Source organism: Borostomias antarcticus, assembly GCF_949987555.1.
Source record: "Borostomias antarcticus genome assembly, chromosome: 11".
Lineage (NCBI taxonomy): Eukaryota > Metazoa > Chordata > Actinopteri > Stomiiformes > Stomiidae > Borostomias > Borostomias antarcticus.
Window position 1 is genome coordinate 15,069,669 of NC_140244.1, and position 26,245 is coordinate 15,095,913.

At 47.7% G+C, this 26,245-nt stretch overlaps 3 protein-coding genes across 6 annotated transcripts in view; all 3 read right to left on the minus strand.

The window, feature by feature from the left end:
• Positions 1 to 2,165, minus strand: part of dip2bb (disco-interacting protein 2 homolog Bb) — a gene marked incomplete at both ends in the record, with an annotated part of 77,071 nt that extends 74,906 nt beyond the window's left edge. Inside the window, one exon of the mRNA XM_084445633.1 lies at positions 2,081 to 2,165. Within this exon, the coding sequence (XP_084301759.1) occupies positions 2,081 to 2,165 (85 nt within the window). The remainder of the gene's footprint in view (positions 1 to 2,080) is intronic.
• A 448-nt stretch (positions 2,166 to 2,613) lies between these two features.
• On the minus strand, positions 2,614 to 12,311 carry atf7b (activating transcription factor 7b). Its single transcript, XM_084445634.1, is given in 13 exon segments — positions 2,614 to 4,694; positions 6,050 to 6,155; positions 6,997 to 7,185; positions 8,572 to 8,680; positions 8,682 to 8,710; positions 8,965 to 9,084; positions 9,394 to 9,490; positions 9,643 to 9,800; positions 9,924 to 10,064; positions 10,774 to 10,901; positions 11,093 to 11,189; positions 11,287 to 11,348; positions 12,270 to 12,311. Coding segments are annotated over 12 exon segments (1,470 nt in total). The 5' UTR covers positions 11,335 to 11,348; positions 12,270 to 12,311; the 3' UTR covers positions 2,614 to 4,446.
• Positions 12,312 to 12,867: 556 nt separating this feature from the next.
• Positions 12,868 to 26,245, minus strand: part of larp4ab (La ribonucleoprotein 4Ab) — a 30,841-nt gene continuing 17,463 nt past the window's right edge. For 3 of the 4 annotated variants that reach the window (XM_084445225.1, XM_084445223.1, XM_084445226.1), the window contains 6 exons: positions 25,739 to 25,960; positions 25,101 to 25,152; positions 24,820 to 24,987; positions 24,336 to 24,460; positions 18,305 to 18,590; positions 12,868 to 16,330 (listed from right to left, as the gene is read on the minus strand). In XM_084445225.1, coding sequence (XP_084301351.1) covers positions 15,935 to 16,330; positions 18,305 to 18,590; positions 24,336 to 24,460; positions 24,820 to 24,987; positions 25,101 to 25,152; positions 25,739 to 25,960 — 1,249 coding nt within the window. In that variant the 3' untranslated portion in view covers positions 12,868 to 15,934. The remainder of the gene's footprint in view (positions 16,331 to 18,304; positions 18,591 to 24,335; positions 24,461 to 24,819; positions 24,988 to 25,100; positions 25,153 to 25,738; positions 25,961 to 26,245) is intronic. The other variant, XM_084445224.1, reaches the window with a different exon arrangement.

The following is a 26,245-nucleotide window of genomic DNA, read 5'->3' on the forward strand; positions in this document are numbered from 1 at the left end:
TCCCCCTGTGGCTCTCTTTGACGGTCTTAGTGGGCTGAGTTACCTCCGAGCGTCTTCCCGATCGCGGCCCACTCTGATCGTCATAGAGGCAGGGGGCTAGATGCCGTTCCCCCTTCTGGCTCTCTGGGCCAAGTGGCCCAGAGGGGGGGGAACACCTAGATTACCTTTCCACATCGGTGGAAGGCAGGGGGCCCCCCGAACAGAGCACACCGCCAAAATTCATATGCTCTGTATTTATAGATGCATGCTAATAATGGGTCGATTTTGACAAAAGTGATCTCGACTGAATGTGTAATATATAAAATATATATCAGCACATTATGAAAATATCTCCCTGTTTACATTGGTTTGCATCCATGGTTCAGCCCCTCTCTTCTGGGGCTGTAGAAACCAATGCCCAGTCAGTGCAGTAAGGCAGCCAATTGCTGACACAAGATACGCACATCACTACATCTATATGATTTCATTAGCCAATCAGCATCCACGAATCTGGTGCCAAATGGCCGATTAATTTATTGCCCCAACGCAGTCAGTACGTGGTGAGTAGGGACTGAGGCTGTTGACAACGATGAACGCAGGTACTGAAGACAGGCTTTCAGCTGCCCCCAAATTCACATCTCTACTCCAAAATCCTTTTTAGCTGGCTCATGTTAGCTTGCTAGTAGGGTTGCAAATTTCAGGGAATTTCATTAATCGATAACTGTTAACCTTAACAAACAGCCCCATTGAGGGCTGGATTCAAAATCACATCAAAAATCAAAGTGAAAAATTTAGATCACAGGTTGATCCAACTTGTGTCATCTTGACAACTCATAATGTGTCTCAGTAGTGTGTATGGCCCCCACGTGCCTGTATGCACTCCTGACTACAGGCACGCGCAGAATGGGCATGGCTCAGACGGGCACTGCACTAGTAATGTCAGCCTATCCCCACTTGTTAGGGTGCAGTACTGTAGTATAGTTTCATCATGTTATTATTTTGCTACTCAAGTGACACAACAAAAGTATCTAGGCTGTTCACATTATCACGGAGTCTTTGGCGATATATAAAAAATCATGTTATCTAACAAAGCAACAGTATCAGGTGAATGTGCGCCAGAGCCAACGGGTTTCAGCGGTAAAGCGAGGAGAGGGAGGGTGGGAATGGAACTACATTTCTCAATACACCCATGGAAGAGAGGGGCGGAGAATCAACCACAGACCCTATATCTCTCCTCCCTCTCGCTCTCTCTCTCTCTCTGGAAACATAACTCATCCCGCCCCAGGCGTCAGGGAGCCAGCCATACTGTGATTCAACTAGGAGAAGATTGCATAACAGCATAATATACCCTTTCTCTTTCATCATTGCTCTTCAACAAACATTGTATCTTCATGCATATGTGTTGGCGTCAAGGTAATAGTCCCAAGAGTAAAGAGCTGTGCAGTATTCCCCAGGAGGATGACAGGAGAAAGAGACACGAGATCAGGAGAAACCTGACCCATTTTCCCTGACAGGAGGGAAGCCTGTATCTGTCCGTTTACAGCAGCTATCTGGTGATGAGATGCATTTTGACAGGCAGCTCAAAATAAAGAAATACTGTATGGCCAATACAGAACAAGTAGCCTAACTCTGCACAACATCACATAATTGGCATGTGGGTTGACTAAGCTAAACATTGATTTGTAACAGTCGACGGTAAAATATGTTCTAGAAAGGAATTCAAAACTATTTCAACTGTTATTCAAAACTATCAGCCTACCTAATATTTGTCAAGGCACCAGCACTTTTTGTACCAGTCACTTAATAACATGTATCGTTATGATCCGGCAGAAATTAGAAGAACATATCTGCCTTTGAACTGATATGAATCAGCTCATCAAAATGACAATAAAAAGGAGGTCAGTGTTTTCATCCCAGCGAGAGCGATCCTGCCCGTGGAGACCATAGGACCCGTAACCGTCACGGACCCGACTGCGCGGTGGGTTGGTGTTTATATATGGAGCTCTCTCTGGTAGATCTTTACTGGGATAGTGTGCGCGTGCACTGTATTTGGTTTAAATTCATTTCATCTTCCTCTGTATTTACTGTATGAAATCCTTACCTTCCGAGAGCTCCAGATCCAACTCCGCCAACTGGTCCCTGACCTCTTTAGGCAGCGCAGACATATCCACACCTCGGTCCGCCATCGTCGGATGAATAACGCTGAGTAGTTATTGGAAGAAAGGGACAGCGATGACACGACTCTGGGGCAGCGAGAACAATGTAAATCAAGACGTAGATTGTATTCCATCCATCTTCCGACTCCCCGACACCGCCATAACTGTGGGAGATGAACAACTCGCCAGAGAAACCCGTCACATGACCATCTCTGATGCTAATAGTTAAGACTGGCTTGTGAGATTAAGTGGACTTCCTGCTCCCCCTGGCGTCTCTGTGTGGTAACGCATTCGATAGGGCTATTAGAAATGTCATCTCGGGAAAAATACTGGCTCTGCTCTTCACCATAAAAGAGAAGGACTTCTATCGTATTCAAATAATCGTAAAGAAATTCATTAGCAACTATTTTCCGTTAACTTATTTATTCGCCAGAGTTTATTCGTTATTTGAGACTATACACAAATTGATTTCACCTGCCTTGAGGTGCAATTATTTGAAAAACACCCAGTGATGCATCCTTGGAGACCAATTCGGTTTCAAACAGTAGAGGAAACACCATGGGGTCACTACATACCACTGACCACCAGGGGGTCACTAATACCACTGACCACTTCCTCCTGACAAATTAAAGGGACAAATGGTGAACATTTACATGACCAACATTTTAAAACAGACATGTTAAAAAAAAAAAAAAAAAAAAAGGTTGACAAGGAGAAATAAACAATATGATACTCCTCAAAGAAAAGCAACCGTGGTATAAAACACAAATAACACTTCATTCTGCATTTCATCAATCAAATATTCAAAGGAAGTGTCTTACTTTACTGATATACTCCATGGGATGAAGTGATTTTTTCCTCAAATGTTAGAGAGCACCCAAGACTAGGACATCGAGCATTCCCTGTAGATATTGTGTAATCACCAATGTCACTCTAGAAAACATCAAATGTTTACATTTTCTCTGATCATCTACATGTCATTAGTTTTCAACTGAATGAGAAGAAGCTTCTGCCAGTGACTTGTAGGACTCTACATACATTTCAGCTAACACAGGGACATGGATATTGATATATTCAAATATAAAAATATATTGCACTACTTCTTCCTCACCTTAGTTTAGTCTGGGTACATGATTTCATAATCTAATGAGTTTGTTGATTATTATGTAAAGCAGAACCTAAAACTAACCATTTCAAGTTTGATACATTAGGACAGAGAGGAATGTCCTCACATTTAAAAGACAATGGCCGGGTTTCCTGAACGAGTTAAGAAGCACTTAACTCCAAAGTACTTCTTAACTCCCATAAAAGGCTTGCTTAAGAAGGGTTCCTTAAGAAGGTTCTTCCCGGCCATTGTTGGTGTTCGCATCAATCAATAGACATCAATCAATAGACATCACCTTAGAGTGGCAGAGAAGCAGACCGTTCAAGACCAGCGATACCAGACCAGACAAGCAAACAGTGGTATTCATCAGTGTCCACTAATCCATGCAGTCAATAAGGGAATCATACACATGGTCAAAATGCATAATAATGACATCACTTTCAAATAGGTTAAAAAGGCCAGAGATTGCAGAGGAACTTTGGCTCACACCTTGACAAGGTGGGAAACAATGACATCATCTCCCACTGACCCAGCCCTGAAGATGTGGACATGGCTTCTCTGGTGTGCTGATAACTGATAGCTGCATTAGGAGGACAAACAACTCAAGAGGGAGATGGCGATAGGAAAGTAGGAAAGAGGCAAAAACAAATCACAATGTAGTCCAAGAGTGCCTGTGTGTGTCAGGGTTGGGGTCAACTACATTTCACGTGTGTAGATGTGAATGTTAATTATATACACTGGTACAGTACTGTGTACAGAAGCAGTGACCGCGCCTCAGCATCCGAGCTCCGAGCAGGGTTCTGTCAACGATGGGGGGGGGGCATCCGAGCAGGGTTCTGTCAAAGATGGGGGGGGGGGCAGCACTAGTCAGTCAGTTCAGTGTGGCCGTGCAGGGGACAGGAGGAGGCGACAGGAGGGGGACAGGAGGGGGGGACAGGAGACGGTCACACCGCTGAGGCTCAGTCTGGGGCTATGACCGCAGGTCCGCCACTTCCTTCATCTCGGCATCCTCCCCTGCCGGCCGGGCCGCTGGGTCGAAGGTCACAGGACGAGCGTTAAAGGGAGCGGGGTGGAGGAGGGGTCTGGGGTGCACTATCAACAACACATCAGGTCCCTCTCGTCCTCTCTCTCTCACACACACAATGTTGTACCAGTCCAGCCTCCAAAAGCCATATAGAGTTCTGATTGGCTCCCTGCGCCTGCGCATCATCTGGGGGCTGGCTGGGACTGTGTAGCCATGACGACCCCTCCCGGCTGACCTGCGCCCATCCCGGCCAAGACCGCCATGGCAACAGCCTCCGCAGCGCCGACACTCAGGCCGTTGATGGTGGCGGGGCCAGGGCTGGGGGCCCCAGGGCTGGGGGCCGGCGGCGAGGGCCCATGCTGGATGACTGCTGCTGGGGAGGCCGTGGGCTCAGTGGGGGGGTCCCTGGAGCTCTCCTCTCCTCCTGCAGCTACAGACAGAGAGAAACATTCACCCTTAAAGAGAGGTGAGTGAGCAAGAATAGATTAGATGGATGAGTTGGAGGCGACACGTCGACAGATGGTTGGAATAATGAAGAGGAGGATGGGAAGATCAAAACAACATGAGAACACGTAACCTAAGAGGAGCTGATTGATTGAGTGAAGAGTGATTTGCAGTGGGGCGGTGGATGGCCTGGTCTATAGCCTGGTGTGTGGGTTAGTGGGGGGTGTGGGCCCCCTGGTGTGTGGGTTAGGGGGGGGGTGGGCCCCCTGGTGTGTGGGTTAGTGGGGGGTGTGGGCCTGGTGTGTGGGTTAGGGGGGGGTGTGGGCCTGGTGTGTGGGTTAGGTGGGGTGTGGGCCCCCTGGTGTGTGGGTTAGTGGGGGGTGTGGGCCCCCTGGTGTGTGGGTTAGTGGGGGGTGTGGGCCAGGTGTGTGGGTTAGTGGGGGGTGTGGGCCCCCTGGTGTGGGGGGTGTGGGCCCCCTGGTGTGTGGGTTAGGGGGGGTGTGGGCCTGGTGTGTGGGTTAGGGGGGGGTGTGGGCCTGGTGTGTGGGTTAGTGGGGGGTGTGGGCCCCCTGGTGTGGGGGGTGTGGGCCCCCTGGTGTGTGGGTTAGGGGGGGGTGTGGGCCTGGTGTGTGGGTTAGGGGGGGTGTGGGCCTGGTGTGTGGGTTAGGGGGGGGTGTGGGCCTGGTGTGTGGGTTAGGGGGGGGTGTGGGCCTGGTGTGTGGGTTAGGGGGGGGGGTGGGCCTGGTGTGTGGGTTAGGGGGGGGGTGGGCCTGGTGTGTGGGTTAGGTGGGGTGTGGGCCCCCTGGTGTGTGGGTTAGTGGGGGGTGTGGACCCCCTGGTGTGTGGGTTGGGGGGGGTGTGGGCCTGGTGTGTGGGTTGGGGGGGGTGGGCCTGGTGTGTGGGTTAGGGGGGGGGGGTGGGCCCCCTGGTGTGTGGGTTAGGGGGGGGGGGTGGGCCCCCTGGTGTGTGGGTTAGGGGGGGGGGTGGGCCCCCTGGTGTGTGGGTTAGGGGGGGGTGTGGGCCTGGTGTGTGGGTTAGGGGGGGGGTGGGCCTGGTGTGTGGGTTAGGTGGGGTGTGGGCCCCCTGGTGTGTGGGTTAGTGGGGGGTGTGGAGCCCCTGGTGTGTGGGTTGGGGGGGGTGTGGGCCTGGTGTGTAGGTTGGGGGGGGTGTGGGCCTGGTGTGTGGGTTGGGGGGGGTGGGCCTGGTGTGTGGGTTAGGGGGGGGGGGGTGGGCCCCCTGGTGTGTGGGTTAGGGGGGGGGGTGGGCCCCCTGGTGTGTGGGTTAGGGGGGGGTGTGGGCCCCCTGGTGTGTGGGTTAGGGGGGGGTGTGGGCCTGGGGTACCTAGGTAGGCAGCCTTCTTCTGCATGGCAGTGACAGGACAGTCTTTGTGGGCCAGAAGAAGCTGCTTCAGTTGCGTCACCTCGTTCCTCAGCAAGGACACCTCATTCTGACGGACAACACAAACATTCTATTAGTCAAAAACACACACAAATACCCAGCTAGTTAATTAGATGTACACTCCTCTAAACTAGATATGAGTCCTGTTGCTAGTTTATCTAATGAAACATTGTGAAGCCACAGATTAAAGACGCGATGAAAACAAAAAGGCTTTTTTCCCCATTTTAGATCACATCCTTGGTCGTACTCATAGTGTGCAGCTATTTAACAATATGCCAAAAATGTACAAAATGTCAGTTTCGTTGGAATCATATCAAATCCTGTGATTTTTTTCTTCCTGTAAAACAAAATCTCAGAGTGCTTACGTCAGCAATGCAAGAGCAAGGTCAACCAATAACCTCATGACATCCACCCGTCAATCAACGCTATCTGCCTATCAAATCTGTCTAAAGTTGTTATAGCCCGCCAACTTGTCAACGTTCCAGTCAGATTCTTCTAAATGTTATGCCCCGCCCCTATAGCCTGTTTGAGCTGGAAATACGTCAAGCTAGGGAAGTTAGACGATCTCAAACGGCCGTTTGATGTGGACCTGAGGGTGTGGGGTGTTTGATGTGGACCTGAGGGTGTGGGGTGTTTGATGTGGACCTGAGGGTGTGGGGTGCTTGATGTGGACCTGAGGGTGTGGGGTGCTTGATGTGGACCTGAGGGTGTGGGGTGGACCTGAGGGTGTGGGGTGTGGCAGTGGACCTGAGGGTGTGGGGTGGACCTGAGGGTGTGGGGTGGACCTGAGGGTGTGGGGTGTGGCGGTGGACCTGAGGGTGTGGGCTGTGGCGGTGGACCTGAGGGTGTGGTGGTGGACCTGAGGGTGTGGGGTGTGGCGGTGGACTCACGGAGAGAGACACGTTCATGTTGGCCAGGTCATCGGCCTTCTTCTCCAGAGAGCAGACCCACACCTTGCGCTTCTGCCGGCAGCGCGACGCCGCGGCGCGGTTCCTCTCCAGGAAGCGCTGCCTCCGCTCGTCAGGGTCGGTCTCCGCCCCCCGCCGCCGCCGCCCTCCGGTTGGCTGAGCCGGAGACACCTGGGAGAGAGGGGAGCTGGGCTTTATACACCTCTGAGTGAATGAGTGAGTGTGTGTCTGTGTCTGTGTGAAAATACAAGCAGCTATGGACACTGGGAGGAAGAATTGTGCTTTTCTGCTGGTTTCTGAGGAGTGTTAGAGAGAGCAGTGTGATGAGGATGAGGAGCGTTAGAGAGAGCAGAGTGTGATGAGGATGAGGAGCGTTAGAGAGAGCAGAGTGTGATGAGGATGAGAGCGTTAGAGAGAGCAGAGTGTGATGAGGATGAGGAGCGTTAGAGAGAGCAGAGTGTGATGAGGATGAGGAGCGTTAGAGAGCAGAGTGTGATGAGGATGAGGAGCATTAGAGAGAGCAGAGTGTGATGAGGATGTGATCCTGAGGGTCAGGAGGATGAGAGCGTTAGAGAGAGCAGAGTGTGATGAGGATGAGAGCGTTAGAGAGAGCAGAGTGTGATGAGGATGAGGAGCGTTAGAGAGAGCAGAGTGTGATGAGGATGAGAGCGTTAGAGAGAGCAGTGTGATGAGGATGAGGATGTGTGATCCTGAGGGTCAGGAGGATGAGGAGGGTTAGAGAGAGCAGAGTGTGATGGAGGATGAGGAGCGTTAGAGAGAGCAGCGTGGCGTGTAATGAGGATGGGGATGTGTGATCCTGAGGGTCAGGAGGATGAGGAGCGTTAGAGAGAGCAGCGTGTGATGAGGATGAGGAGCGTTAGAGAGAGCAGTGTGATGAGGATGAGGAGCGTTAGAGAGCAGAGTGTGATGAGGATGAGGAGCGTTAGAGAGCAGAGTGTGATGAGGATGAGGAGCGTTAGAGAGAGCAGCGTGTGATGAGGATGAGGAGCGTTAGAGAGAGCAGTGTGATGAGGAGTGTTAGAGAGAGCAGTGTGATGAGGAGCGTTAGAGAGCAGAGTGTGATGAGGATGAGGAGCGTTAGAGAGGAAAATGTGATGAGGATGAGGAGCGTTAGAGAGAGCAGCGTGTGATGAGGATGAGGAGCGTTAGAGAGAGCAGTGTGATGAGGATGAGGAGTGTTAGAGAGCAGTGTGATGAGGATGAGGAGCGTTAGAGAGCAGAGTGTGATGAGGATGAGGAGTGTTAGAGAGAGCAGTGTGATGAGGATGAGGAGCGTTAGAGAGCAGAATGTGATGAGGATGAGGAGTGTTAGAGAGCAGAATGTGATGAGGATGAGGAGTGTTAGAGAGAGCAGTGTGATGAGGATGAGGAGCGTTAGAGAGCAGAGTGTGATGAGGATGAGGAGTGTTAGAGAGCAGTGTGATGAGGATGAGGAGCGTTAGAGAGCAGAGTGTGATGAGGATGGGGATGTGTGATCCTGAGGGTCAGGAGGACCCTCCCTGCTGACCCTGTGTTGACCCTATCAGAGTGCGTTACCTGCGGCTGGGCAGGTGAGGGGGTGTCAGAGTGCTGGGTGGGCTGCTGGCTGAGCTCCTGTCTCTGGGGGACCGCAGGGCTGGACCCCGCCCCCCCCCCCTCCAGCCCCGTTCTGCTGGGTCAGCGCTGCCTTCAGCCGCTACAGGGACACACACACACGCGCATGCACGCACGCACGCACGCATGCACACACGCATGCGCACACACACACGCGCACGCACGCGCACACACACACACACGCGCGCACTCGGGTCAACCACCTGCCTACTGGACTCCTCCGCACTCTGGAGGCAGGCTGTGCTACGGGATGTCTTGCCCTTAACTGTGTGTGTGTGTTTGAGTGTGTGTGTGTGTGTGTGTGTGTGTGTGTGTGTGTGTGCGTGCGCCTCTCACCATTTTGGCATCGGAGTGCAGGCTGTATCCAGACGGGGAGGAGGAGCCACTGCTGGTCCCACTGATGGGGGGTCCAGGAATCCCCGGGATGTTGGGGACCATGTTCAACGGCCTCGCCAGCTGCACCACGCATCACACACACACACACACACAGCATAACACACACACACACAGCATCACACACACACACAGCATCTCTCCCACACACACACAGCATCTCTCCCCCCCCCACACACACACACACACACACACACACACACACAGACACACACACACACACACACACACACACAGCATCACACACAGCATCACACACAGCATCACACACAGCATCACACACAGCATCACACACAGCATCACACACAGGAGAATGAGAGAGGAGCTCCAGACAGGCAGGAGTATTGATGTCCTTGTGTGTTCCAGACTCACAGAGATGACGGAGGGCATGTGCACGGGGCTGGGCAGCAGGGGGAGCGTCTGGCCGTTGGGGAGGTGCATCACCAGAGGGTACGAGCCCGTAGGAGAGCTGCCCACAGAAGGGACATGCATGTGATCATCACTCAGATGGCCATGAAAACCAAGACAGATTTGGATATGGATTCATGGATCAGAAATGCTATGACCCTGACCCAGTGTCTCCAACACTGACGAGAACACGGGACGCTGAGCAGAACTCACCCCAGTTGTCTGTTGGAGGGTGGCGTTTGTGTGATGACAGACGTCGGGGAGGGTAGAGTTGGGTGCAGGGGGTCGTAACCAAGGTGAAGGGGGAGGGAACCAGGACGCACAATGGTTGGGGTGGGGGCGGAGCTCACCACTGGCTTAGGGGGGCTCTCCTGTCGACACAGAGAAATACCTCTCTAGTCAAAATGACCTTGCAAACTCAGAAAGTGAAAGCAGAGAAAGAGAGAACCACAGAGAGGTTTGACCACAAGATTGTGTCATACCTTCCCTCTCACCATTGGCTCTTTGCTGCTATCCGACATGCTGGAGATGGAGTCAGGACTTCCTGGAGGGGAGGAGTCCACTTCTAGAGGGCCTTCGTCTTCCTCCTTAACCCCCGAGGGCGTCTGCAGCGGGGGAGCCTGAGGAGCAGGAAGCTGAGAGGGAAAACACACACAGTCAAGATCAGTCATGAGTCAAATGATGTTTACCAAATTACACACTAACATACTGCCTACTACACACTCAATGAGTATGTACTGCATACTGCCTACTGAATTTATAAGTATGCCATTTAGTAGAAGAAAAACTCCCGTACACTCTTTTTCACCTCTGTGGGAGAACTTAATTAAACGTTTCGGTACTTAGACCTTCATCAGTAAAACGTTTTACTGTTTAATAAAGTTCTCCCACAGAGGTGGAAGATAGTGTGCAGGAGTTCTCTTCTACTATATGGGACTCAGTCCTTTCCAACACACCAGTCTGTGCAGGTGTGCGAAAGCCTCTACTAGTTTATAAGTATGCCATTACCAGCGGACTGTTCTCACTGAAGTATGCAGTATGCGCTTGCCAGTGTAAACATCTCCCTCGCAGTCCGCAATGGTGCAGTTTGACGAGAACGAAGGGGTGCAATGCATTTTGGGATGGTTGAATATGAGAAGTAACCTCACACCGCATCTCAGACATTATGGATAATCTAAAATACATCCTGGCATTTCTCGCATTCACAATTTTCACATACTATGTAGTGGGAACACACTACATATGCAAATTGACGCCATACATAGTATGTATAGTAAGTTAGTATGACGTTTCAAACACAGCCAGACTTTCTGACTACTAGAGCCGGCTCCACCCTGCGCTCACCAGGTTTTTAGACCGCTGGTCATCCTCATGAGCCTTGCGGAACTCCTGCTCAAAAGAGCTGGCCAGCTCGTTGAACAGGCCCACCTCCTCACAGTTCTTCAGGAAGCGAGTGGGTGTGGGGGTCTGGTCTGGAGCAGGGAACACACAGGTTTAGGGGGCACAATCCCTTCCTCAACACAAAAAAGCCGTGGATGAGATGCATATAGATTCTAAAGCCTGTTTATTAGTCTGTTAACACCATGACTTGTCAATAGTTTTCAATGTCGATACAGTTCACCTGACAGGTTGCTAGACACTGTAAAGGCCAAGGAAATAGAACCTGCGATGATGACCGAGTCGGTTCGGGCAGGTCCAAACTTCAGGGTCATCTCATGCTTGTGTTTGTGGACTGACAGGTGGTCCTCGTTGGTGAATCTCTGCAGAGAGAACAACACACAGGTGATGCTCCAATAAGGGAACTCCATGGTGTAGAATGAAATTAAATGACAAGGAGACAAGCGTCAAAGCTCTAACCTGGCCACAGCCCAGGGCAGTGCACACAAAAGGTCGATCGTCCCCCATTTCACACACAGATCCTGCAATCCATATAAGAGAAGGGTAATTAGACTGGATATTTCTCTTTCTTCTTACAACTTGAATTATTTAAAACCAATGCTGTCAAACACACATTTGTGGAGGGGATTGCATGTACTGCTTGTTGAGCATGAATTCCCACCTGCTGATACAATGATAGCTAAAATATCCCCAGCAAAACACGCTCTTTCCGTTGCGTGAACGTGAACGTTAAGTAGCTAGATCAAAATAAGCCCATTTCCCCAGCTAGCTAGTCTCGTTTCTACCGACTGTCAAACAGTTGACGTTAGCTGCAGGCCGCTGACGGACAGCTAAGCACAACAACACAACATTACTGGCTAGACACACTTAGCTAGCTAGCTGGCTAGCTAATGTCAGACAGGCCAGAGGATTGGACCTCGCTAGTTAGCTACCTGCCTAACTATCTGGCAGGCCATCGACACGTTCGGTAGGTATCTAGATAGTTGATTAGATATAGAGCACCTAGCTAACGTTACCAGCGTTGGCAAGCTAATCAGCCGATTGAATTTCCTAGTGGTAGCTACCTAGCTAACGTTAGCTGGCTAGCAAGCTAACTTACGTTACCTATCTGGCTTGCTTGGCGGTCACTGCTAGCTAATACTAGCCCTAGCCGAGCAAGCTCAACACATAGCCAGATATCTTTAACTGCTGTCGCCAATTCTCTAGCTAGCAAGCAAGCTAGCTTGATAAGAATAGCTAGATAGATAGCGAGTGCTAGTACGTTGGTGCTAGCTAACGTTAATGCACTGACAATTTGAGGCGTGTTAAACTGTTCAATCAAACAAGTATTTCAGAACAATGTAGGAGAAAGAAGTGAATGAGACGAACGACAAATGCCCGATGTGGTTACGCTTTTCGGTACTATCTCTGTACATGAAGTAATGAAATGTTTACAAACTCACCCGACGTCCCAAGCTCTAACCTCTCCCCTTCTCCCTTGGCTGCTAGAAATCTGACACTCACTGTTTCAGCGAGATAGCGCGAGAGGTGAAATGTCTTACGTAATAAGATTGCTGGGAGAAAGAAATATTACGTAAACATTAGGATTTTAAACGTTAATACTCCTACATCCTGTACTGATGTCGGATTAGACTACTTTAGACGTCATGGCATAATGTCCAGCTCGTAATGGATGTATTTTATTGCATCACTCGTGAATAAACTGAGTAATAGAGGAAACGGCCTACAAGCCTTTAAAATTGCAATTCAATGCGTTTTCTGCAGATGGCTTCTCAAAACTGGCACAATCCTGCTCTTCTGTAGCTTCATGTGAACTCCAATAGCTTACAAAAGATGAACATTAGAAAAAGACATACCTTTCAACTGTACGATTTATTATAAAACTATTGACAGTGGTCACTGTGTGGGTACTACATTTAAGACTGTTGAAGCAGGATGTGTTAAATTGACACAACTAATAAAGTTTCAATGAAAAGGCAAAATAGTGTTAAAAATAAATCTTTAATATTTTCATATAATTATGCAGAGATACATTCACCAGACAGTAAAACCACGTGACACCATTATCCCAGTTAGTTTTTTGAAACAATGGTGGAAAAGCAGGTTACCAATTTCATAGCTCTGAAACGGCTGAAACAAATCTATTTGTGATACGCAGTTACACTGACATACATTCTCACCTTCACATGTACACAAACCTCAGTAACTCTATGCTATATGGTATCAAGGCCATAGCTCTCCGGAACCTCAAGACCAACAAACCTGCCTTATTCAGAGTTACAATGCATTCAAATGTTCATCCAACTTCCACAATGATTCCAATGGAAAGTTTAACACTGATATTAAGGCACTGGAATTCTGTTTTGGCCTGCCGAGTATTTGGACATGGATGGAGACCGTCAAAGGGCTAATGGAGAGACTTATTTTGTCTCTCTCCCTCTCCCTGACACACATTCACACATTCACAGGACGAAACTACAGAACGAATGAACACATCACACCAAACATTGAAATTACACTAACTGCAAAACATTGCAAACACAGGAGACTCAAAACAATTATCTTAGGCCAAACGAGAAAAGTTTGTACTTTATTATTCTTTTTTTAAACATTTTTTTTTGTTCAAACATCTATAGGTCAATAATTCAGTGTCTCGATTAGCTCACTCATCCTTGACTATGTTCCACCTACACCCCTACAAAGACGGTTTCAGTAGAGAAATAGTTGAACAAAAAGAAATAAATTGCTAGTCCTGTAAAATCAACAAGCCTGCTCAACACCTTTTCCACAAGGCTGGTGTCTGAATGATTTTACAATTTACAGAACAATTAAGAATTCTTCCAACAAAAGTTCCAAGTGCATTTCAATTCACAACATCACTAGCTGCTCATGGTTTACCCATTATTGGATGTAAAAATAGAAAATCAAAAACAGGCATGACGAGTAAATCCTAGCACTGAATACCCACTTAAGCAAAGTCTCAAATGAAATAGTAGGCTATATATCCAAAACTATTACATACTTTTGGGAAGAGAAGCTACACTAACTAGTTAAAGAAAAGTATTTTAGTTACAATAAATAAAAAAGAAATAAAACTCAAAAGTCCTTTAAAAACATTTCATCAGTCCAATATCCTGCTAGTACAGCAGGAGAGAAAAGGAAATTAAAAGGAAAAATACAGTAAAATCGCAACACAATTGTATGCCCTTCAACACTATCCAGATCAGAGATGAGCTCGCTGTGTATAAGAGACAAATCTACAGAACAAGAACATTCAAACCAGACAGGGTGTGGGGCTTCTCTCAAACAGGACTACATTCATCTGAAGCCATAAGCAGCAATCACAACAGACCAGGAAGCATTATGAGTTCTGATGTCCAATGGGAGGCAGGCGAGGCCTCCACTGAGAAACAGCTGATTGGAACGTAGTTACTGAGATTGTCTTTCTGATTGCTTGCTTGCTTCCTTGCTTCCTTGAATTTGGTCTGGATGGTGTTGAAATCCATTCATACACAAAGGCTAAATCATGGGTTAACAATGACAATGTGTGTAAAAGCATAAGAATAGAACAGTTGATGCTCTAATGTCTGATCGTCACTCCTAGCCCCACTCTAAGACATCCACTTTGCAGTCAACGGAAGCACAAAATATCATCATATGATAATATGCAGGAAAATACAACAACAACAACAAAAACACAAGATGGTATAAAAGAATCCAAATCAGAATCCTGAAATGTAGAAGAGCTAATCCTATGAATTTCAGGACATACAACAATGTTATTAAATGCCATGAGTCCACCAAGAGCACCAGAGACATCTAGAAGACTACCTGAGGCCTGCTGAGCAGGGAGGCTAAATGCTAAGGAAGGGATTTAAGGTTGACTTAAGGTCATGCTTTACATACACAATAGTTACAGGGCTACAGAGAGGACTGGCAAGACATTGTGATCAAAACATTTTGCAACTAGCTCGGTTGAACAACTATCGTCTTGATGGATGCTACTTTATCCCTCTCCCAAAATGATTCAAAACTGGTTAATCTTGCTTAAAACGGCATTCGTACAATACTGCATAACTCCCAAAGACACATGACCTTCTAGTCAGGGCCCACGTTGCCCTGACCTCCTCCACACCGAACAAGAGTTCTTCTTCCTGCTTACGAGCAGCAACATGTGACTCCTCTCCCTGTTCCCCTCAACCTCTACCAACTAACCAACAACTGGACAGCAACACCCATTGAAGGGTTAAAACAACTCTTACATTAGACAAAAATGAATCTATTCATTTGTACCTCGATGCTGTTCTCAACTTAACAAGCCCAGGTACACCTGCATCATTGTTACAATACCCATCTTACAAAAGGCTGTCATTCAATCACAAGCTAAAAATCAATTTTCCATGTTCATATTTCCCATGTTGTCTTTTCACTGACATTGTCACCACTCTCCACAATGACTCCTCAAAGCTGACCTGCTGTGCTGGTTCACCATGCAGCTGCCCTATATGGACCTGCCAACCACCTGAACCATGTATCACATATGAACACTATATCTGAACTCTCCAGCTTAACATTTCCTTCAATTCACTAGTTATTAAACAATCACAGGATAAAGCATTCACACAAGGAAAATTAAGAACCAACTCATTCAGATATGTCCACGTCATACAGGTGTGTAGAAGCGTTACATATTGAATTCTGCGTGGTTGTTTTACTAACGGTACTGAGTTACAAGGCATAATCGTACATTTGTTTTTCTACACCCTAGCCAAAAACCCCACTTCCAAACCAAAATACAAACTAATTAACAGATTAAGCGGTGAAAGATGGGTTCAACAATTCCTTCAAACTAACCACAAGGTGAGGCTGCTGTTCAACATCCCCAGAGTGGTCTTTCTAATCAACAAGCCTGATTAGAGCCTCACTCATCTGCCACCCCCCCTCCTCGTCAAATGCTTTTTGATTTCTGCTTAGTCTTTTCCAAGCATTGGCCGAAATCCAATGCAACAAAGGAGGCTCTTCTAGAACACACATGTTCTTCAATCCAATAATACATAATATTCATATATCTCTCTATACATATATAGATCTGTTGGTTGTTTTCCTGTTAGTCCATTGGTTGTTTAGTTGATTTCCTGTCTACTTTGGCGAGCGGGGGGGGGATGTTCTGCTCCTTCCCGCTCCGCCTGGCGCCTGCCTGAGGGGAGATCCGTCGGCCAATGGGGTGGCCTCTCTGATGGTCGCGGATCTTCAGCCCCCCGCGGTAGGAGCCCAGGGGCTCGCGGGGGGCTCGGCCTTCTCCAGACCTCTCGTAGGGTTTTTCTGCTCTGTCAGATGTGCTGCTGGGGGAGGAGGCGGGCTCTTCTACCTTGTTCACCCTGAGCTCCCTGAGGGGCTGGCTAGTCGGAGAGGGGGCAGCTGGGGTGGGGGAGGCCGTGGGCGCAGGCGGGGGGTCCTTGGCTGGCCGCTGGCACACCTCCGCATAGCTCAGCTTCCTGGGCTCCTAGCAGGATGGAGGTGAACAAAAAAGTTGAGTAAGGGAAAGAAAAGAAAAAAGAGCCTGGCTTATAGCTGATGGGTGTACATACAGCTGTTCTTTTGATAATTCTGGACAAATTTCATTGCCTCCCTATGCACTTCCCTTTAGGTGGTGAAGTAAGTAGACAAAGACACAGTGGCTTATCTGGACATATTTGATTGAGTCAGCAGGTAGCATTAAGTGTAGACTCACGAGGGTGTTGCATTGACCTTGAGTGGCGGCCATGTTATATTGTGCTTGTTGACTCTCATGGAACGTGCATATTAGACCTCATTTCCTGTCTATGTGGTGTTGCATTGAGTGGCGGCCATGTTAATTTGTAAATTTTGTAGCGTAGTACCGTAGTACCAGGGATGCAATTCTTCCGGACCTGAAGGGCAAATATTACTCCTACTAGTGTAGGAGCTTCTAGCATAGTAACATTATCTGATGTTAGTTCTTGGATTGAAGAGACACAAAACAACACAAACGATTTGTCTCAATGGGACAGACGGTATGCAGCTGTTAGTCTAGTAGACCGGATCAACTTTCGCTTTCTACATCCACAATCTCTTGAGAAACTAGAGGGCTGATAGTAGCCTACCAAAATCAATCAAACTCGTAATGGCTTAAAAAAATGTTTTGGGCTGTTTGCTAGTGCTACTTGTTAGCTTAGCTAGTACTAGCCATAACCACAATGTCTTGTTGAGCTCGGTTGCTAGCTAACATTAGCTAGCTAGCTTGTTCAATAGCCAGTCGGTTTCTTAGATGCCAACATTCTTTTCCAGGTTTGCAATAAACATTTTTGTATACATCCCTTTCTACTACTTGCAAATTGTAGGCACTTCCCTGAATTTATCATTGGTAATGTTAACGATCAATCAACCGATTAACTAATTCAAATACCAAAATTTCCAAACAATCTCAAAAGCGCTTTAAAAATTAATAAACGCTTTATAACAGACGGACTTATGTTTTTCTGCCTGCTGCGTGGCTCCTCCTCGTAAACACGGAGCCGATGGTGGGTTTGTTGCAGGTGAGACGAGGAGGAGAGTCAACTGATAGAGCGTTCAAGTGATAGAGCATTGCTGTCGTTGTGTTGTATGTGTACACGGCATCACAATATTTGCAAGCGGCTTCTTGTCCTTTCATTTTGAAGTGGTCCCACACAATGCTTTGCTAGGCCTGCTTCATTTTTCTAAATATGCTGCCGTTGATTTCTCTGCATTTCTCCCAAGATGGCCTATTCGCTACCACGTTGTTTTATAGTAGATCGAGTAAATTTCACGTGCTCAAACAAATCCTTAACGATCAATTAATCACTTTTTGATTGTTTGCATCCCTACTTGGTACCGTTCATTGTAGCTAGTTTACCATATTTGTCACACAAGCTGCCAACCTGCTTTTTGCTAGTTAGCCAGCCAGATTGTTTTGCCAGCTCAGTCAGGCCAACAAGCCAGCCAATGCAAAACGTGTATAGATAGCTAAGCTTATGCTAGTCTTGGCTCAAGCCTTGAAGAAACATTTTAGCCTATTTATTTTGCATATGCCTGTGTATCCTGCAGTTTCTTCCTTTCACAGCATCAGCCAGAAACTGTTTTAATAAAGTAGGATAGTGTATGTTGAAGTACATAGGTTTTTCTTTTTACCGTGGTATCAAATTGGGTATGGAGAATCGTGGAATTTCACTGGTATTGTTATTGTCTACTAAATTTTTGGTATCGTGACATCCCTACTCTGAATCGGTTCGAGGAACGAAAACTGGAAACAAACAATATTTTACTAGGAGCAAAAACGGAAACGAAAATGTAATCATTAATTGTTCTAGAACAGAAACATTCATTTGAAATCTCTATTACCGTTTTTTTTTTTTTTTTTTTTTTTTGTTTAAATTTCCGTAATTCAACTAATACCAATTGCACCTAGTGGAAGTTGACCAGGAGGCAGAGAGGCCCTTACCTGTGCAGGTGTGGTGGCAGGGGCAGAGGTGGTTGCTGTGGTGGAGAGCGGCTGGCTGTGGGTGGGTTTGCTGACCGCGGAGGGCGGGGCTGGTGTTGGTAGAGGGGTAGAGTGGGTGGTTGTTGCGGTGGAGAGGGGCTGGCTGAGGGTGGGTTTGCTGACCGGGGAGGGCGGAGCTGGGGCTGGTAGAGGGGTAGTGGCTGGTACAAGAGGAGGGGCCATCTCCTTGGGGACTGCAGGCTCAGGCTTATCCACCTTCTTTACCTGAGGAGCAACGCTGCACATGCTGGAGAGGAAAAAGGTATGAGGATCAGGAAGGTGGTTTTCATACAATCTCCAATGCCTGCATGGTCTGCCTAGTGCTAGCAGGCTGCTGTACCTGTGATGGAATTTGTTATATCATATATACAGGTGCATCTACGAAAAATAGAATAGGCAGCAGTTCCAGCAGGGGGCCCCAGACATCCCTTTTCCTAGCAGCATCAACCAGCTCTGCCTGTGGAATCTTTAGCCGCTCACAGGCCAGTGCGGTGATGTAGTCCCGCCACCTGGTCCTGGGTCTACCCCACGGCCTCCTCCAAGCCGGACACGCCTGGAACACCTCCCTAGGGAGGCGCCCAGCAGGCATCCTCACTAGATGCCCGAAACACCTCAACTGGCTCCTTTCGACGCAAAGGAGCAGCGGCTCTACTCCGAGTCTCTCCCGGATGACTGAACTTCTCACCCGATCTCTCAGGGAGACCCCAGCCACCCTCCGGAGAAAACTCATTTCGGACGCTTGTATCCGTGATCTCGTTCTTTCGGTCATAACCCCATCCTTCATGACCATAGGTGAGGGTGGGGACGAAGATAGACCAGTAGATCAAGAGCTTTGCCTTTTGGCTCAGATCTCTTTTTGTCACAACAGTGCGGGGTAAAGTGACTGCAGAACCGCACCAGCTGCTCCGATTCTCCGGCCAAACTCCCTCTCCATGGTTCCCTCGCTCGTGAACAAGACCCCCAGATACTTGAACTCCTTCACTTGGGGGTAAGGACTAATTTTCTACTCGGAGCAGACAAACCACCGGTTTCCTACTGAGAACCATGGCCTCAGATTTGTGCTGATTCTCATCTCATGCCATCAGGACCACATCATCTGCAAAAAACAGCGACGTGATCCTCAGCTCACCGAACTGCAAACCCACCTCCCAACGGCTACGCCTCGATATCCTGTCCATGAAAATCACAAACAGGATTGGTGACAAAGCGCAGCCCTGGCAGATTCCGCAGCCCTCCGGGCCCATCGATACCCTGCAACTGCTTCTGGGGTCTCCCGGGCTAACATGTCCCGGAAGGCCTCCTTCAGTCGGACGGCTTCTCTGACCACCAGTGTCCATCACGGTGTCCGAGGGTTACCGCCCCTTGAGGTACATATGGCCCTCAGGCCACAGCTTCAAGCCGCAGCTTCGGCAATGGAGGCTTTGAACACAGACCACCCGTGTTCGATGTCCCCAACCTCCACAGGGATGCCTGGGAAGCTCAGTTGGAGGTGGCAGTTGAATTCTCTCCGGACAAGCTCTTCCTCCAGACGTTCCCAGTTCACCCTCACTACACGCTTGGGTTTTCCAGGCCTGTCCAGAGGCTTCCCCCGCCATCGAACCCAGCTCACCACCAGATGGTGATCAGTGGACAGCTTTGCCCCTCTCTTCACCCGAGTGTCCAAGACACGGCCTCAGATCAGATGATATGATAACAAAATCGATCATTGACCTTTGGCCTAAGGTGTTCTGATGCCAAGTGTACAAGTTGTGGGCATCCTGGAAAAGTTCATTTTCTGTAATTTAATTCAAAATGTGAAACTTTCATATCTTGTAAATTCATTACACAAAGTGAAATAAGTCAAGCCTTTTTAGTTTTAATCTTGATGTTTATGGCTTACAGCTCATGAAAATCTAAAATCCACCATCTCAATATTAGAATATTACATAAGGATTTATAATACAGAAATGTCAACCTTTTGGAAAGTATGTTATTTTATGCACTCAATACTTGGTCGGGGCTCCTTCTGCATGAATGACTGCATCAGTGCGGGGTGGCATGGAGGCAATCATGGAGCCTGTGGCTCTGCTGAGGTGTAATGGAAGCCCAGGTTGCTTTGATAGCGGCCTTCAGGTCGTCTGCATTGTTGGGTCTGGTGTAGAGCCCGACCGATATCAGATTTTTGGGTCCGATACCGATATAGATTTAGGAGAGTCTTAGCTGACCGATACCGATATTTTGGACCGATATATAAAAAAAAGTGCTACATTTTCAAATCAAGCTGAATTTTTTTTTTTTTAAATAAAAATGTCTAATTATCACAATATTCAGCGTCAATATATGACAACATTTCTGTTTGAATGAACAAAAACAAAAAATGCACAAATGAACATGCTATTTTAGCAATCTAACATGGACCAGGACCTGTACCACTGGCGCCATGGTTAGCCTCTCCAGTCTCTAGTACTGCCACTCAAGCAGAAAAGATTATAAAATAGGAAACAAAGCTTCTCAGCATTTTGACCTAGGAGAGATGTTTTTAGTTAGTTAGTTTAGTTTTAGTAAGTTTTTTTTAACTATAATAACCTTGGGGGTGGTGAGTTGGAGAGAAGGAGAGAGAGTAAAAAAGAGAGACCAGCAAAATCATCCCCTTCGACCCCTTTGCCCACCACTGGTTCTAGTCAGCAGCCAGGAGGCTACAGCTCCAATGTGTTCCAACAGCCGCCTTAATGTTCCATACACCGAGAGGGTGCGTTAAAGAGAGACAAGCCTTAATGTTCCATACACCGAGAGGGTGCGTTAAAGAGAGACGAGCCTTAATGTTCCATACACCGAGAGGGTGCATTAAAGAGAGACGAGCCTTAATGTTCCATACACCGAGAGGGTGCGTTAAAGAGAGACAAGTCTTAATGTTCCATACACCGAGAGGGTGCATTAAAGAGAGACAAGCCTTAATGTTCCATACACGATAGAGTGCGTTAAAGAGAGCCAAGCCGTAATGTTCCATACACCGAGAGGGTGCGTTAAAGAGAGACAAGCCTTAATGTTCCATACACCGAGAGGGTGCGTTAAAGCAGAGCCAAGCGGCAATCAAGCGCGATGTGGCTTATAGTGGTGTCGACTGCCCTGTCATTTGCTCTGATATTGGTTGTGTCAGATTAATTTTATTTTAATTTAGGTTTGTGTCAATGTGCCTCTGACAGTAGGCCTATTGCTCTCCTTCTCTCCGTGCATGCCATTGCTCTGTGTGTGTCTGTGTGTGGGTGGGGGGGGGGGGTTAGAGCGCAGGAGAGTTCTTAAGTGCAGCGCACAGTATTTGCAGTGCCCTCATTAAGGCCACTGTAGTTTTCTTGTATGTTATTTTATTACATAAAATGCCACTGCTCAAGAGCCCTTTTGGCACCTAGAAACCTCCCGTCAGGGCAGGAGGTTTCACTCGCGCGGGCAGTCTTTCCGTCGCAGGATTTTTTCCCCGCTTTAACCCATGAGGAGTATAGTATAACAGAGAACAACACGTCAGTGGGACACATTCATCTCTATCGTGGCCGGTTAAATCAATACCCATAACTCGTGGTCTGGGGGGCGGTAGGGGAACAATTCAAACTGGTGGTTGTACAAGCCCTTTCAGGCATCATTCCTACTCGGCTCATATCGAGCTAAATTCGTCCAGACTTAAGTTAGACGCGAGCCTCTGAGCACAGCTTGCTATGTTCGTCTTGACTGACACGTTTTGTAGCCCTACGTTTACGTTACAAGCTAACTAATATCATTATCTCAGATTAAAAGAACAAAACGTGTGATGCATTGTCACCATTTTATTTCGGCTGATTATTTATTTGAGAATACAGCGATGTCCTCTGCAAATGTGGCTAACGTTAGATCCATTTTCCCCTCATAACATCTTGTGGTAAGCAAAACTTCCACCTGCCTCACGGCCACTTCATAATAAGTTTGCTAGCCACCACAAATAGTTAACCAAATGTTACATAGCTCGCTCGATAATGAGGATTGATAAGCAGTGTGGTCGTAAACTTTCACAGGTTCATTGCTGAGTATTCATAAATGTTCAAACTGTGTAGTAAGTGAGTGCACATAATACAAACCTTCATTCATTACTGAAGGCACTGTCGGTAATGCAGGGCATGCACGTCGTGTCTTGACTCTTTGCTGTGGATATGGGAGGCACAAGTGCTGCAGTTCACTTGCATTAGAGCTCTCTCTACTGGATAATTGTCGAAATATCCGTTTTTATTTTATTTTACAGCGTTTAAGTGGAATAAATACAGGCGGAAATAATGTTTTTTAAATAGGGACATAGCGGCTGCATAACGGCCGATACCGATGTCGTTAAAAAGGTCTAAAAACAGCCGATATATCGGCTCTTCTGATATATCAGTCGGGCTCTAGTCTGATGTCTCAACTTCCTCTTGACAATAGCCCATAGATTCTCTATGGGTTTCAGGTCAGGTGAGTTGGCTGGCCATGGTAATTAAACCAGTTACTAGTAGCTTTGGCAGTGTGGGCAGGTGCCAAGTCCTGCTGGAAATCAGCATCTCAATAAAGCTTGTCAGCAGAGGGAAGCATGAAGTGCTCTAACATCTCCTGGTAGATGTCTGTATTGACTCTGGGCTTGAGAACGCACAGTGGACCAACACCAGCAGATGACATGGCAGCCCAAATCATCACTGACTGCGGAAACTTCACACTGGACTTCCAGCAACTTTGATTCTGTGCCTCTCCACTCTTCCTCCAGACCCTGGGACCTTGAATGCAACATTTACTTTCATCTGAAAAGAGGACTTTGGACCACTGACCCAAGGGTCCAGTTCTTTTTATCCTTAGTCAAGGTAAGACACTAGATTATGCTCTTAGCCACTTGTTTTAGAAAGAAGATGCACTTGTGAGTTCTGGCAAGTAGTAGTACATTGGCTTTTCCTACGTTAAATGCAATTATTGTTAGTCGCTTTGGATAAAAGCGTCTGCTAAATGACTAATGTAATGTAAGACACTTCTGACATCGTCTCTGGTTCAGGAGTGGCCCGACACTAGGAATGCAACCCTTGTAGTCCAGTTCCTGGGCAAGTCTGCACGGTGGCTCTATTGATACAGTATTTCGTGCAAAGGAGCCCCGACCAAGTACTGAGTGCATAAATGAAAACTTTTCAGAAGGTCGACATTTCTGTATTGTAATTTTTTTTGATTGGTATGAAGTAATTACCTCCGCCCCACCGACAGCGCAGGGCGAGAGGTAATGTTTTCGGTGACGTGTGTTTATGTGTTAGTTTGTCTGTTACCAGTATTATGCAAGAACTACTGGACCAATTTTCATGAAACTTGGTGGAAGGGTGTAGCATGGTCCAACTTGGAACCCATTACATTGTGGAGTGGATCTGAATCACAGGGCGGGTCCCTGAGCCGCCGGCCGGCCATTCATCGCCATTCATTTTTTGGACCAAGATTACGCAAAAACTGCCGGAACAATTTTCATGAAACTCGGAGGAGGGGTATAGCATGGGTCAACTTAGAACATAACTTATTTTGGTGTGGACAGAGCCACGAAAAGCATTCATGGGCAGAGGTCTGTTCTCTCTGAGCACCATTTCTAGTATTCTAATATTTTGAGATACAGGATTTTTGATTTTCATAAGCTGTAAGCCTTGAAAGATATGAAAGTTTCACTTTTTGAATTAAATTATTTTCCGTTAGGCAACTTTTCCACAATATTCTAACTTTTTGAGATGCACCTGTAATGGATCTCATGATATGACCTGTCTAGTTTAGGCTTGGGAAAGTAAAGATCTTTGACCTTACCTAGTGACCCTGATAGTGAGAATATAGGAATGCAGTCTTAATAGTGCGTTGGGTGTGTGTAACCAGATGTAGTTAGTTGAACCAATGTGTGGGTGGAATGCTTGTGACAGTACGGTATATAAAGGGGTTATAAAGCCGTCTATAGGCAGACAACCTTGCATGAATCAACCTGAATAATCTACTAGTCTCTGACAGGCCGTACCTGGGGACTGGGGGCTCCATGATGAGGGGGGTGGGTTTGGGGGGAGGGGCCACAGGACTGGGCTTAATCCCGCTGTCTGGCCAGGCGCTGGAGGGAGGGGCCACAGACTCTTGCTTCACCTCAGACTGAAAACGAGAAGAGGCTCCATTGAGGACGACGACACAGGAAACGTACATGCCAAACACAAAAATATTCAGATTGCGATAAATCTCACAGGAGATCATACTGACTGGTAGGATTACACCCTGTGCTTCCCGTCTCAGAAAAGGACATTTATCATAGTTTTCCAACACATTTACGGGTGCCCCATAGACCTCCGTTGTAGCCCAGTGACAGCCTGCAGCTAGCTCAATACTGGTACGATCAGTGAAATTATGCTCTCTATATTTCAGGTTCATGGTAGACAGACCACAAATAGGGCTACATTTCCAAAATAGCACACTGCCCCTTTACAACTGTATTTGTGGCATTTCTCTCCTCTTGCCTTGTCGACGCTGACCTTGAGGCCGCGCACCACGTCGGACATTCGCGTCTCCAGCACGGGCTCTCCCTGCGTGCTGACCACACACCCGGGCAGCGGCGGGAAGTTGGAGGTCGCCAGGTCAAACTTGGGAGGCGGAGCCTTGATCTCGGATAGGGGGATGATGGTCCTCTGTAATTCACACCCAGACAGACGTGTTAACAGACAATCCTTCAACGTGGCTTCTGCTGGGGTGAGATTACTCATCAGATGAACAAGAGCGGGAAACCCAAGTTTCTACTGACCGTGGTCCGCTCATCCTCTCTCCTCCTCCGCACGCCTCTGTAGCTCCCTCTCCTGGAATAGATCAATGGATATGTTACACACACTCTGATTGGAGATGGATATATTACACACTGATTGGACATGGATATATTACACACTCTGATTGGACATGGATATATTATTACACACTCTCTGATTGGACATGGATATATTACACACTCTCTGATTGTATATGGATATATTACACACTCTGATTAGATATGGATATATTACACACTCTCTGATTATATATGGATATATTACACACTCTCTTGACTGCCACAGCGCAGAGATGAGCTGAACAGGCAAAAGACCTTCATAAGGAGGCATCATTTCTACGCCATCGTGCATTGAACTTGGGAGACAAATGGACAGATGTTTGAACCCTCAGATCTCATAATCTTCCCGCTCATTGGGTCAGATGTGAAGACTACTGACTCTGGGGGATAGACTGATAAAAGAGAGAGAGAGATTCAAAGAGGAGGAGGAGGAGAGAAACCCCAGAGCCTTCATCCCACAGCATGAGACACCTCTATGCGCATCAGTTTCTCATCACAGGGTTGAACCTGTCCAGAGGGCTCTCCTTGTCTGTGTGGCGGTGTGAGGGCCGAGGACCCACCTGCCCCGGCCGGCCATGCCCAGGTCTGCGCTGGCGTCTGAGACCAGCGGCATGGTGTCCCTGAGGGTGAGTGAGGGGGCGGGCTCTGGGGTGGCCCCCAGAGGGGGCCCCGCTGCACTGCTGGGGGACTGGGGGCTGGAGAGGCTGTCCAGGAGGGGCACGGGGGTCACCAGGGGAGGGGAGGGCCCGTCACCGGGCCGGGGGTTGCTCTTCACATGGCTCCTGAGGAGAGAGTGTCATGCTGGCGTCACACACCCATTCACAGACTAGCTCCAACGTGGGTGTGGCTCATGCAGTCAAGGGGAGCAGAGAGAACACTTAGATGGAGGATTTGGGGGATCTTAAAGGAGTAGTAAAGGGAAAATGCATGATTAGCCCCGTTTTAAGGTTACTTATGATCATATACAATGGTTCAGATCACAACGTTGACAAAGCTAGCATTTTCGAGAAAGTTGATAATTGCTCTACCACCGTTTTGGTCATACAATGGATGTGGATGGGCATCTT